Genomic DNA, 13047 nt, shown 5'->3' with positions numbered 1-13047 from the left:
GCAGAATGTCAGCTCCACGCGGACAAGGAAGACACTGTCAAGGAAAGCCTGTTCAGTTCTCTGCTCAGAGCCAGTACGTACCGGGGGTCCATCAAGGATCCCAGGCAGGATTGTCCTCATTTTTCTTAATTCAGTTTCATCATTTTTCTCCTAAATGGGATACACATGCTGGGGTGGAGGGCGCAAAGCCCTGGCAGGCTGCATGCAGAGGGGGGTTCCCATTTAACACAGCAGTTTCACCTGGACGGTGATCTGAGCCACCTCCTACCCAAGCCTGCAGAAGATGCACACTTGGGCTGTAAGGTTCTGGGGGTGTGGGCAGGACCCAGAAGGCAGAAGTTCATAGAGCCAGACTTCAGTTCAATGTAAAAAGAAGTTAACAGAAGGGCCTCCCTGGTGGTGCAAGGGGTTAAAGCACTGCTCCATGAAGCAATCCACAGCCTCGGCAGCATGAGTTCAATCCCCGGCTGGCCAGGGAGCAACCCACATGGTGAGGCAGACCTCTCCTGTCTCATCTGTCCGCTGCTCCTCTCAGCAGTGTATTTCAGTCAGTCTGCCTGTTCTGTTCTCCACTCTGTCTCTGGTGAATCCTCTCACCCCCCACAACTCTGGCCTGCACCCCAGCTCTTGCATGCATAAATAAACCTTAAAAAAAAAAGAAGTTGTAGGGTAAGGAAAAATGTCAGGCTTCTCTACCCTCTCACCATCAGGACAGATGATGGATCCTTGCGGTCTTGAATGCATGCTTGATGGCGGGCACCTGGAATAGGGTGTGGGCGTAGGTAGATGGGATTCACCTGGGCTAAGACTGGGCTTTTAAGGTCAGCGTCACGGGAATGCCAGCAGAAGCCAAGAAGCTGAGAACGAATAGAAGCCGAGAGAGAAACAGAGAAGGCCGGAGAGCCCTGATAGAGTGAAGACCTGCTGGGGGCTGGGAGGCCTGCCAGCCTCCCTGCCCCCAAGCACCACTGCCTGCCGTGTACCTGGTAATCCCAATAAAAGACCTGCAAAAAAACACTGAGGACCCTGACTCCTCCTTTACCCGCTCTGCTGGATCTCAGAAAACCTGCATCGTGTCCATTCCTGACCCTACAGAAGTTAACAGTAGACAGGCAGTCAGGATGCTGCTGCTGCCTGGGCCAGGTCCACACCTGTCCTTCCCTCTGTGGCCCACTCACCAGCTCTGGTCACCATCACCCCTTGGACTGCGTGTCAAAGCTCAGGCTCAGACACTGGTTCTTGCAACTATTTCTCAGCGCAGAGGCTGGGGACTCTGCATCGTTGAGTGCACCAGATCAGATGCTCCCTGTCTGCTGCTCCATCTCCAATCTCAGTGGTGTGGCTGAGAGCAGTTTATTTCTAATCTGCCTCCTGTGGGCTGCAGGGCCTTCGGGGGAGTTGGGGGGAGCGATGGCAAACTGGGTCAAGATGCTAGTGGGGAAACCAGACTTAGAGCTCAGTGACCTGCAGCACCAGGGCATGGTTCATGACTACGCCTGCCCCACCTGCTGTTTGCCGAGCACCAGAAGCTAATCTTCCAATCAGGAATGCAGCACTGAGAAGAATGTGAGTTGCAGGCCCTGTGTCCAGTTTCTGTGCGAGCTTCGCTATGTCCTATCCTCTGAACCTTGGTGTTCCTTTCCAGAAAAGAGAGAATGTTTGGATTAGACCTACACATGTTTCAGGCCCTCTCTTCTCCTTTAACGTTCTAGGAGGCTAGCACCAAACCTCAGCTGTGAAAAACTTAAACCGAAGGCCACGGCTCGAGCGCAATCTCCAAGTCAGCTGGTCATCTTTCTCAGCTGACGGTCTGGCAGGGAATCCAGGGCTCTGAACTTCAGCAGCAGCATCTCCTGTCTTCTTACCCTGTCTGTGTTTATTCACAGCTCCGGCTGTGCAGATGACATCAGTATGTGATCTGTCAGTAGACAGCGCCTGAGATGTCCATCATGAGAGGGATGAGCTGAGTCAGGTCCAGAGTCACCCAGGAGGCTTCCCTGCACCCCCCGCCCCCCACCCCTGGTTGGTCCCCTTGTCCAGAGGGCAGGGGAGGGACTTTGCGCCTCTGTCTTTGACAGCGGAGGGGCTCCAAGGGCAGGATTTATGCCAAGACCTCCCTGGATATGGCAGGCCGGGCAGGCCCCACTGTGGTCCTGAACCTAGAGTGAAGAAGGAATGTAATGAGAAGGAGGGGGACTTTTCATGATGCTGTCTAGATGGTAATTTCATGAGGTTTTTTGTTTTACTCTGCTTTCTGAGACCTGACTTCATGGGAAGAACCGGGAAGCCAAACCCTGAACTCCTGCGGCCATTCTCTGTCCTAAATCAGCTCTCCTGCTTTCACCCCATGAGAGTCCTGCAGGAGTGAGAGTTACAGAGCCCTCATGGTTGAACAAGCATTTCCCAAGCATCTTCTCCGAGCTAACTTCAGGTTGGGAACTGGCAATTACAAATGAATCATTCGTTTTTTAATGTTCTGTGCGATGTGTATGTGTGTTTGTGTATTATAAGTACATACATGTTGGGGCATCTTGACATTATTCATTGTTTATCTGAAATTCAACAATTTTTATTTTAAATTTTTATTCATTTACAAAGTTATGTAAGTTTCAGGGGTGCAGTGTCTCACCTCAATAAATGTCTACACCACACTCAAAGATCTGGTACCACTCACCACTATCAAATTGGGCTCTTTCACTTGCTCCTCCCACGTCCCTCCATTCCTTTGTGATAATCACTATTTTATTTTCAGAATCTTGAAGTTATTTTTGTTGGGTTTTGTTAGTTCTTTTGCTTTGTTTCTTCATATTCTCATGAATGAAACCATCTGGTAATTGTCTTTCACTTTCTGGTTTATTTCTCTTAGCATAATCCCCTGAAGTTCCATTTGTGTTGTTGCAAATGGCAAGATTGCATCTTTTCTAATAACTGAACAGTGTTCCATTGAGTATACATACTACATCTCTATCCAGTCATCTGTCAGTGGGCATTTAGGGTGTTTCCACATTTTCACTGCTGTGAATAGAGCTTCAGAAATACAGATGCTTGGGTCAACCAAGCAATCTTATGACATGATCTGTTGTTTGGCAATGCTTGACTTATAAGTATATTTGGTTGTGTATATGGGGAGGGTTGCTGGCTGCTGATTATTCTACTATATTCATGTCAGGCCATGAAATTCAAATCTGAGATGGAGACAGCTGCCTCAAATAGCTCAACAGCGTGTCTGCATCCTAAAGACCTGGATTCCTTGGACACCTGAGAAGTCAAGTACCCACACCTGCCTCTCCTAGCCCTGGATGCCAGGTACACATTCCAGTGATACCTCGCATGAGTGAAGGAGGCTCTTTGAGAGGGCTGAGGTCAGGGAAGCAGGCAGGCAGAGGAGAATGACTCCTCAGAGAGTCTAGAGGGCATTGGAATCCCAGGTCATGACATTCTTCTGGCCTTGATACACTATGTGGGAAGACAAGATTTTGGAAAATCAGATGTGTTCCAATGTCTTTTGAATGCTGTAGGGGCAGGAATGGACACAGTGCAAGTTTTCTGATCCAGCAGACCAGGTAAAGGAGGAGTCCTGGAACCCTCAGTGGCTTTTCAGGCTTTTATTGGGATTTACCAGGTATACAGCAGGCAGGGGTGCTGGGGGGTGGCAGGGGTGCTGGGATGTACCACTGTTTATCCCAGCCCCCAGCAAGTCTTCACTCTGTCTGGGCTCTCTGGTGATATCTGCTGCTCTGCTCTCTCATGGTTCTGCTTCTACTTCTCTGCTTCTACTGCTTCTCTCCTCTCGGCTTCTTGTTCTACTTCTGTCTCGGCTTCTGCTGGCATTCCCGTGATACAGCCCTTAAAAGCCCAGTCTTAGCCCAGGTGAATCCCATCTACCTATGCCCACACCCTATTCCAGGTGCCTGCCATCAAGGACCGCAAGGTTCCATCATCTATCCTAATGGCAGGAGGGCAGAAAAGCCTGATACTTTTTATCTTACCCTACAAATGCTTACTGTGAGGCAGGTTTGGCTCAATGCTTCACATGCATTATTTTGTTTGACCTTGAGCCCTGGGAGATAAATATGATGATCCTCATTCTACAGAGGAGGTAACTGAGTCATCAAGCTTCAATGACTGGTCCAATATCGTATGGTTAAAAAGACCACTCTTTACTGTTAAACTACTGTCTCTCTTAGCTATAGCAGCAATATAAAATAATAAGTTGAGGAAGCAGTTGTGGAAATCATTCTGGAGTTGAGGTTTAAATAAATGACTATGAGTCTCAGTTCTTCCATTTATTAGTGTGGTGACCTTGGGTAAGTCACTAGCCTTCTTTAAGTGACAATATACTGACCTATAACCTGGGGATAATCACTCCTATATCACAGTCTAAGTAACTCACTAGTACTGTTACCACCACCACCATCTCCACCTTCCCTCCAGAGTGGCTCAAAGCTCAAATAGATAATGATTGGAAAAGTTCTGTGTGTTCTGCACCTGTCAGTAACCCCCTTTATCACAATGATAGCAACCTAAGGGAAAGAGTTATTTGTGGAGTCCAACCTCATTCCTCCCCTAAATGGTTCAAATTCTTTGCTCTACAGCCCACTCTGATGACGAACAAGGCTTTGACTTGCTGCCCACTGGGAATGACGTCCTTCTGTAGATCTCCAAGAACTGCAACAAATACTTTTCTGAGCTTATTTTAGCATCAGCTTATTGAAGCAGGATTTTAACATGTAGTTTCATGGCTGGGTGCTTTGCAAGAAATGTGAGCTTACAATTTAAAACATCCTTCCCTTCATTGTCTGGCCATGGAGGCAGATCAAGGATGTTGTTGGTAGGCATATCCCCAAAGTCTAAATGAGTTCTGATGTTGGCTATTCCTGATTATTGAAGCAATAGGTGCTCATTATAAAAAAAAAAATTGGAAAATGCAAAAAAAGCATGAAGGAGAAAAAAATATGAATACCTGTAAGGCAATCATTCAGAGATAAAAATTGCTAATGTTTTGGGATGTTTCCTTTGGGTCTCTTATTTTACACCACATACATATGTTATTTTACATAATTGAATCATTGCAAAGGTAGTCATGTAACTTATTCTTTACAAGACTTTTATTTCTAGAGCAGTTTTGACTTCATAGCAAAATTGGGATGCAGCTATAGAGATTTCCCATATACCCATTGAACTCTTACATGCATACTCTATGACCTATAACCTGGGGATAATCACCTACTTGTCAATGTCTCCCACCAGACATTTGTTACCATTGATGAACCTACAAGGACACATCATAACCATTGAAAATCCGTAGTTTAGATATAGTTCACTCTTGTGTACATTCTGTAGTTTTGGACAAATGTATAATGACATATCTGTCATTATTATATCATACAAAGTACTTTCTCTGCCCTAAAAACCCTCTGTGTTCCACCTATTTATCCCTTCTCCCCTTCTAGACCCCAAGTTTTGGCATCCATGGATCTTTTTACTGTCTTCATAGTTCTGCCTTTTCCAGAATGTCATTAACTAGAATCCTATGGTAGGTGACTACAGATTGGCTTCTTTTACTTAGTAACATGCATTTAAGATTCCTCCATGTCTTTGCATGGTTTGATAGCTCACTTCTTTTCAGTGCTGAGTAGTAGCTCATTGATAGGATGTACCACTGTTTATCCATTTCCCTATACTGAAGAACATCTTGCCTGCTTCCAAATTTTGGCAGTGTTGAAAAAGCTGCCACACAGAGACACCCATGTGCAGCTTTTTGTGTGTACACAAGTTTTAACTCATTTGGGTACACACCAAGAAGCACAATTGCTTGATCATATGGCAAGAGTATGTTTAGTGTTATAAGAAACCACCAAATCATCTTCCAAAAAGCGGTTGTACCATGTTGCACTCCCATTAGCAGTGAGTGGGAGTTTCTTTTGTGCCACATCCTCGCCATTATTTGGTGTTATCAGTTTTCTGGATTTTTGCTGTTCTAAGAGGTTTGCAGTGATCACCTAATTTTTCGCAGTTTCATATTGCAAGAAATTTCTTCATGAATGTAATTTTTATAGATGCATTGTGTTCTAACAGAGGAGGTGAAAGGCCACAAAGTACTTATCTATCCTCTGTTATCTGTTTAGATTTTTTCTGATTTGCATTACTAGCTGAAACACTCTGATGATCATTTTTTTAAGATATATTTTATTTATTTATGATACAAGAGCTGGGGTGTAGGGCAGAGATATGGGGGGGTGAGAGGATACACCAGAGACAAAGTGGGGAGCAGAACAGGTGGATATACTGAAATATACTGCTGAGGGGAACCGTGGGCAAGACAGGAGAGATCTGCTGTGCCATATGGGTCAGCTCCCTGGCCAGGGAATGAACTCGTGTCGCAGTGGCCGCTGATAGTTTCATAGTGCTGAGACCTGGCCCTCTGATGAACAATTTTATACATAAATCTTTATTTTCATCTGATTGTTTATTACCCTTGGATGAATTCTTCAAAGTAGAAATAACGAGTCAAAGCTTTCAAAGCTTCCTGGACAGGTTGTGTCACATCACCTTCTTATCATCAGAGTGAGGCACTCCTTTGACAACAAGTATTACCAGTTTTTTTTAATACTTGTAAAATGAATGGGTTTAACAAAATGATAACTTAAAGTCTTCATTTGCATATCTTTGATTACATAAATTGAATAGACAGTATTTTATGTTTCTTTGCCATTTGTATCTCCCTTTCTGTGAAATATCTGTTGACATCCTTCTTCTCTGGGGAAACTTGTTAACAGTGACCCCCAAAATCCTACAGTTGTCTCTAAGTGATGTCAAACTTTGCATTTAACCATGTTTGATAGGTGGCCAGGCTCTGGCAGCACTAGAAATAATCCACATCAGCGTGCTATTTCTAGGAAGCCAGCAAGGGGAAAGTTTCCATATTTTGTTGGAACGAATCTGGGAATGAAGTTATTTTGCTGAGCCACATCTATTATGTTGTTATGTCTTCTTTTCCTTTCTTACTCCAAAGCTTCTCTTAAGTGATGCCTTAGCAGGAGTGTTAAATGTGGTGTGCCTGTGTCCTTTCTTTCAGGATGCATCCTTCTACTTCATTCAAGGTCCAGAAGCCCCATTACTAGACTGTCTAGTGTTGCGGAGAGCTTGGGTTTTGGTGCTGGGCAAATCTCAGGCAAGTCCCTAACTTCCCTTTCCTGGCCTCAGTTTCTTTTTCTTTCAAGTGAGGGTCATAGCCCTATCTTTGAGGAATTAATTTGTTATAAATGCAAAAGTCCTGGGACAGTGCTACACACCCTAAGACTCAATTTAGCTCAACAAATAATTGTTGAACCGTCTCTATGTATTTGACACTATGCCAGGTGTGGAGTATCTAAAGAGAAATCAGACTGGGGATAAGCTCCAGCAGCTATCAGCTCCCCAGGCCCTCTGCCCATCGTGTCTGTTGGCTGGACAGTGTTGTGGCCCCAGGTGTTGTGGGCGGATAGATAGCTCTGTTTACAGCTCTGGGTCTCTGCTTTAGTTCTGGGGCAAGAAGAAAAGTGGCGGATTATATTTTGTTACCCAGAAAGTCATGGCTATACTTATTTCTCTTTTCTTCTTAACATTATATCATAGGCATTTTCCCTTTATGACATAGTTGTTAAGGGTGCCGGTTACAATCAGCCAGACTCAGTGTGATTTCCGGTTCTGTCACTTACTAAGAGACCTTGGGTAGGTTGCTTAACCTCTCTGTGCCCTAGTTTCCTTATCTGCAAAACAGAGACAATAGTAGTAAATACTTCCTGAGGTTGTTTGTAGGTGTGTTGCTCTGGGCTATATTTGGTGTGTTGCTCGTACTATAATGTCTAGCACACCTGAGAGCTTGATGATCGATTGTTAAAATTTGCTATATTGACCTCATAGCTACCCTCATTGTGACTCTATGCAACTCAATTGAACAAGAATAATAATACCTTTCTCTTATTGGGTTATTTAAGGTGTTTTTGATTTTTAAACACAAAATAAAATATTATTCCCAAGACATTTTTAAAAAGTCATGTTACGATTTAGAGATAAAGTCAGAGGAACAAACTTGAGAGTAAAATGTTGGATGAATTAACATTAACAAACTTATCTTTCCAAATAATTCAATATTTCTTTTTTTTTTAAGATTTATTTATTTATTTATACAAGCACTGGGTACAGTCAGAAGCGTGGGAGGGTGAGAGAATTCACCAAAGCGGGGAACAAAACAGGCAGACTGATGAAATGCACTGCAGAGGGGAGCAGCGGGTGAGGCAGGAGAGGTCTGTCCCACGATGTGGGACCCTCGCCTGTGCCTGGGGATTGAACCAGTACTGCAGAGGCTGCGGGCAGCTTCCCAGCCCAGCGCTCAACTGCTGCGCCACCAGGGGAGGCCCAATTCAATATTTCTGATGCATATTACAGGCTTGTTAACCCATCTTAGAAGTTCCTGCATGGGTAATCCCTGTCTGAGGCAGAAAGCTGATGTGGATCACTTTAGCAAGGTCTTCTATAGAGTCTTTTCTCTGTGATTCTGCAGGCAAGGAAGCTGCCTTAGCTCTTCTCTCCTACTGCCTGAGAATTTCTTTTTTTTTTTTTTTATGGAAATGCTTTTTTTTTCTTTTTTTTAATAGAGGCATGTTTTATTTATTTATTTGTTTGCTTTGTTTTATACAAGCACTGGGTACAGTCAGAAGCGCGGGGGGGGGGGGGTGAGAGAATTCACCAGAGCCAGAGCGGGGAGCAGAGCAGGTAGAAGGACAGAAGTACACTGCTGAGGGGAGCAGAGGGCGGCAGGAGAGGTCTGCGCGCCATGTGGGACCCTCCTCCGGTGGCCGGGGAGCAGCTGGGGATCGCACTGGCGCTGCAAAGGCCGCGGGCAGCTTCGCAACCCAGCGCTCTACCGCTGCGCCATCAGGGAGGCCCTGCCTGAGAATTTCTTATATAGCACAGCTCAGGGCTAACATAGCATTTTTCAGCTATCACGAGGGGATGACTGGTAGGTCATCCATGTAACATGTCACTCCATGTTACCTGATGAGAAAGTTATGGAACAAAGGTGGTTCCTCTGTGGTTCCTCAGCCAAAAAGGCTAAAAGTGAGCACTGATATAAATCCATCAATGAAATATGAACCTATACAGACGGAGCACCTTCATTGTTCCAGCCTCTGTAAAAACATTCCCTTCCATCTAAATTTATTAGCCCCATTTTACAGATGAGGAAACTGAGGCTCCGAGAAGTGATAGCTTTTTTTCAAGAGTTATGACCCACCTCTGACTCTAAAGCTACAAGCTCTTCCCATGGCATCACAGGATCCTTTTCCATTTAATTCAATTTAACAAGCATGGATTAGCTTTCACACTTATTACCTCTGCTAGGCATGGAAAACAGAGAGAATGGCCTAATGGGAGAGAGACAGACACATAAGCCACAAGTTCTAGTATCGCACCTAATGCATGCCTATGAGGAGTAATAAAGCCATGCAGACAGTTCAGTTTATCCTGTTTCTGGAAGCTCTTCTTAGTAGCAGGGGAGAGCTAGATGGATGGATCAGGGCTATAATCAATGAATAAACAAAGGGCAGTGGGAAAATGAGGTGAGAGTAATTAATTTCCACTTAGAGATCCAGAATATATGGTATTTTGGTTGAGTTTTGAAGGACCAGAAAGACTCAGCAAGAGAATACGGGGCGAGGGGCATGACCTGTCCACCCCCTTCTTCAAGAGAAACAGAAACAGAAGCTTGATTTATACTTGATAAATATTGGTCTGAAACCAGAACACCCACACACATTCCTTCCATTCCCCATCCATACAAAGCGCACACATAAATATACTTAAAAGAGCACACGTGAACACAGGTTCACCACGGTATTTGTGCTATAGCATATACAGGCACATATTCTCCCCACCCACTACTCATGCAGGTAAACAAATGTGTTTTCATTAACATACACACAAGTTCAAACACAAATATCCTGCCATTCTGGTTGGTGTCAGTGACTAGATGGGCAATCATGCACGAAGAGAAGACAAGATCTCATGGGGGGGGGGCAGGAGTGGTCTGGCGGTGGGGCTGGGATGAAGTCCTCTCAGATGAGAATCCGCCCACCTGGCTCCCCCTAGAAGCTGCTGAGCAGCGGCTGCAGTGAGTTCTGGATCCTGGGCTCACGGTGCAAGGCATCATGCCACCGGAACGCCAGCTTCATCCAGGCTTTAGTGTCACCCAGGGTCAAGTTATGCTATCTGACCCACCCCCATCCAGGGTTGTGGTGCAGAGCTTGTCCAGACAGAGGACTCAGAGTAGTCAGCGTTAATGAGGGTGTACTGGGACCAGGCACTGGGGTAAGCCTTCTCAGCATATTACTTAATTTTTTGTAAGAGAGGGGTGGGATGGGGTATTATCATCCCCATTTTAGAGGTGAGGAACTGCACTCAGGCCACAAAACCACAAAGCGGGAGGCTTGAAGCTGAGGTCCCACCCAGCCTTTCCTTTCCTCCCTCGGGTTCAAGTAACGTATGCATGTGAGTCTGTCTCATCCACGCAGGAAGCTTGCACCTTCGGCTCTTGACCGGTCTCTAGAGCCCCACTGTGTCCTGCCTGGCACAGTGCCCGGTTCACAGCAGGTGTCTGGGAGGCCGTGGGTCTTGGTTCGGTGAGGCCCTCAGTTTCCCCATCTCTGAAATGGGAGTGCAGAGCAGACCTCGCGGGGCCCAGGCCGGGCTCTCTCGGACAGCAGAAAGAACACTGGGCTCTATATTCTCGCCGCTGCCGCCCTCGCCCATCGCGGGGCTCTCAGCCCAGTCCCCACCCGAGTCCGGGTGCGGCGCCGGCGCCCCATTGTTCAACAGGGCGGGGAAGCTCCCAGGAGCGGATTCCCCGCCCCGGGTCGCGCTCGCCGCCCAGTGGAGCCGACGCTTTGGCTCGGCGTCGGCCGCCGCGGGGCGCGTCCTTTGTCTGCTCCGCGGCGCCGGGTGCCCGAGGCCCGCGCCCCGCTCTTTGGGCAGACAAAGCCGGGGTTGCCGCGATCCCCACCGGCTGGAGAGGGGCTCGCGCCACCCAAATCCCGCCCTAGCACCGCCCCTTCCCCGCGACGCCCGCTGATTGGCCCGCGGGTCTACAAAGAGGCCGGGAAGAGGGCGGGTCACGTGGGACGGCGTGGCCTCCCATTGGTCGCAGGAGGCTGCCACTCGAGGAGGGCGGGGGCCCGCGTTCGGCCCGGTCGCTCCCTCCGCGCCGGGGCCCGCCCGCGGGGCCGGCCGCCTGTCAGAGGGAGGTGGCGATGGTGCGCCCGGTGGCGGCGGCGGCTGCGGCGGCTTCCCCGGTCGGAGGGCAGCGCGGAGACGGTGACTGACCGACCGGCCGGCCGACTGAATGAATGAATGGCGGAGCCGAGCGCGCCATGAGGAGCCTGCCGAGCCTGGGCGGCCTCGCCCTGTTGTGCTGCGCCGCGGCCGCGGCCGCCTCAGCCGCCTCGGCGGGGAATGTCACCGGCGGCGGCGGGGCCGCGGGGCAGGTGGAAGCCTCGCCCGGCCCGGGGCTGGGGGGCGAGCCCGGTCACCCCGTCCCTGAGGCCCCGGCTCCCACGGCCCGGGCCCCCAGGACTGGAGCCCCGCGCGCTCCTGCCCAGCGCCCCTTGGCCGCGTCCGCCTCAGCCCCGCTCCCCGAGACCACCCGTCCCCGCGCGACCGCCGGACCCGCTCCCGCCAGCGTCCCGGCGCCGCCCGGGCCCGCGCCGCCCACCGCTCGGACTGCGGAACGCGCGCCCGCCGCCCCCCGGGCCACGGCCGGCCCCGAGCCGACCACCCTCTCGACGACCGCGGGCCCGGCGCCCACCACCCCTGGAGCGCCCACCGCTCCCGCGCCCACCGCTGCGCCGACCCCGGGGCGCAGCAGCGGCAGCAGCAGCAGCAGCAGCAGCAGCAGCAGCAGCAGCAGCAGCAGCAGCAGCAGCACCACCTTCCCTCCCACCCCACCTGCCACCGAGGCCCCCTCTCCGCCGCCCCCAGGTGAGTCCCCGCGCCGCCTCGCCCGTGGGACCCTCCGGCTGGCGCCCCTGCTTCCCGCAGCCGCTGGCCGCTGGTGGTAGGCTCGGGGCTGGAAGGCATCGGTTCTCGCCGCAGCGGTTCCCCAGATTCCCTCCCCGCGGCCACGTCCAAGCTCCGGCTAGCCTGTCTCCCTACCCCCCAATCTGGAAAGTCTTTTGTCCCCCCGTGGGGCTGTGTTCCTCGCCAGGGGGGCGGCTGCTGGGAGAAGGCACCTCACCTCCTTCCAAACGGGGCTTTCTGGCCTTTGTCAGACGCCCCGGTGGGCGAAAACTTTTGGGTTCGGTTCGCGCACCCTGCCTCCCTGCCTAGGTTATTTGGGGAAGTTGGAAAGCCCGCACAGTCCCACCTTCAGCCCTCGGGTGCCGACACTGAGCGTTCGCGGTCGCTCTGCAGGCGTCAGTTTCCTTGTTCATTTCTCCTTGTTTATGTAAATATCAGATGTGCGTGTGACAGGTGGAAGAGAGAATCAGAGGATTTTGTTTATAAACAGTAGTGTAGACAGAGAGAGAGAGAGAGAGAGTGAGAGAGAGAGAGATTGTAACCCATGCTTTCCCTGCACATAAATGGATTCAGTAGGTCATTTGGGACAGGTGTGTATCTAGGTTGAGCACATTTATAAATTAGGTTAAATCCCTTCCTTGAATCATTTTTTTCTTCTTCAATTACAAGGTCAATATGTTTGCAGGAATACACTGTTTAAGCAGGGGTACCCATTTCCCCTCCCCATGAGGGAGAATGTTCAATGTTGCTAATGCTATAAATGCCAATTTCTTTTTGAGTCTATGTAGAAAATAAGATGTTCGTCCTGCTGGTTGAATCCAGTCTTCAAGCAAAGTTAGAGACAACTCCTATTCTTTCCCTGTTTTGATCTAAAGTGGGCCTAGAATAAAAACCTGCCTGATCAAGACATTAGATGAGAATTTCTGAATTCCTTTACTTTGAGTTGGGGTAGAGATTCACCCAAACCACTTGGCTAGCTGCACTTATATTAAT

At 49.0% G+C, this 13047-nt stretch overlaps 1 protein-coding gene across 1 annotated transcript in view; it reads left to right on the top strand.

The window, feature by feature from the left end:
* Positions 1-11384: 11384 nt before the first annotated feature.
* The window catches only part of MEGF9 (multiple EGF like domains 9), a gene marked incomplete at both ends in the record, with an annotated part of 78206 nt that continues 76543 nt past the window's right edge, over positions 11385-13047 (top strand). Inside the window, one exon of the mRNA XM_084237504.1 lies at positions 11385-12015. Within this exon, the coding sequence (XP_084093630.1) occupies positions 11385-12015 (631 nt within the window). The remainder of the gene's footprint in view (positions 12016-13047) is intronic.

This window comes from Talpa europaea (genome assembly GCF_964194135.1).
Source record: "Talpa europaea genome assembly, chromosome: 7".
Classification (NCBI taxonomy): Eukaryota; Metazoa; Chordata; class Mammalia; order Eulipotyphla; family Talpidae; genus Talpa; species Talpa europaea.
This window is presented reverse-complemented; position numbering and strand designations above follow the sequence as displayed.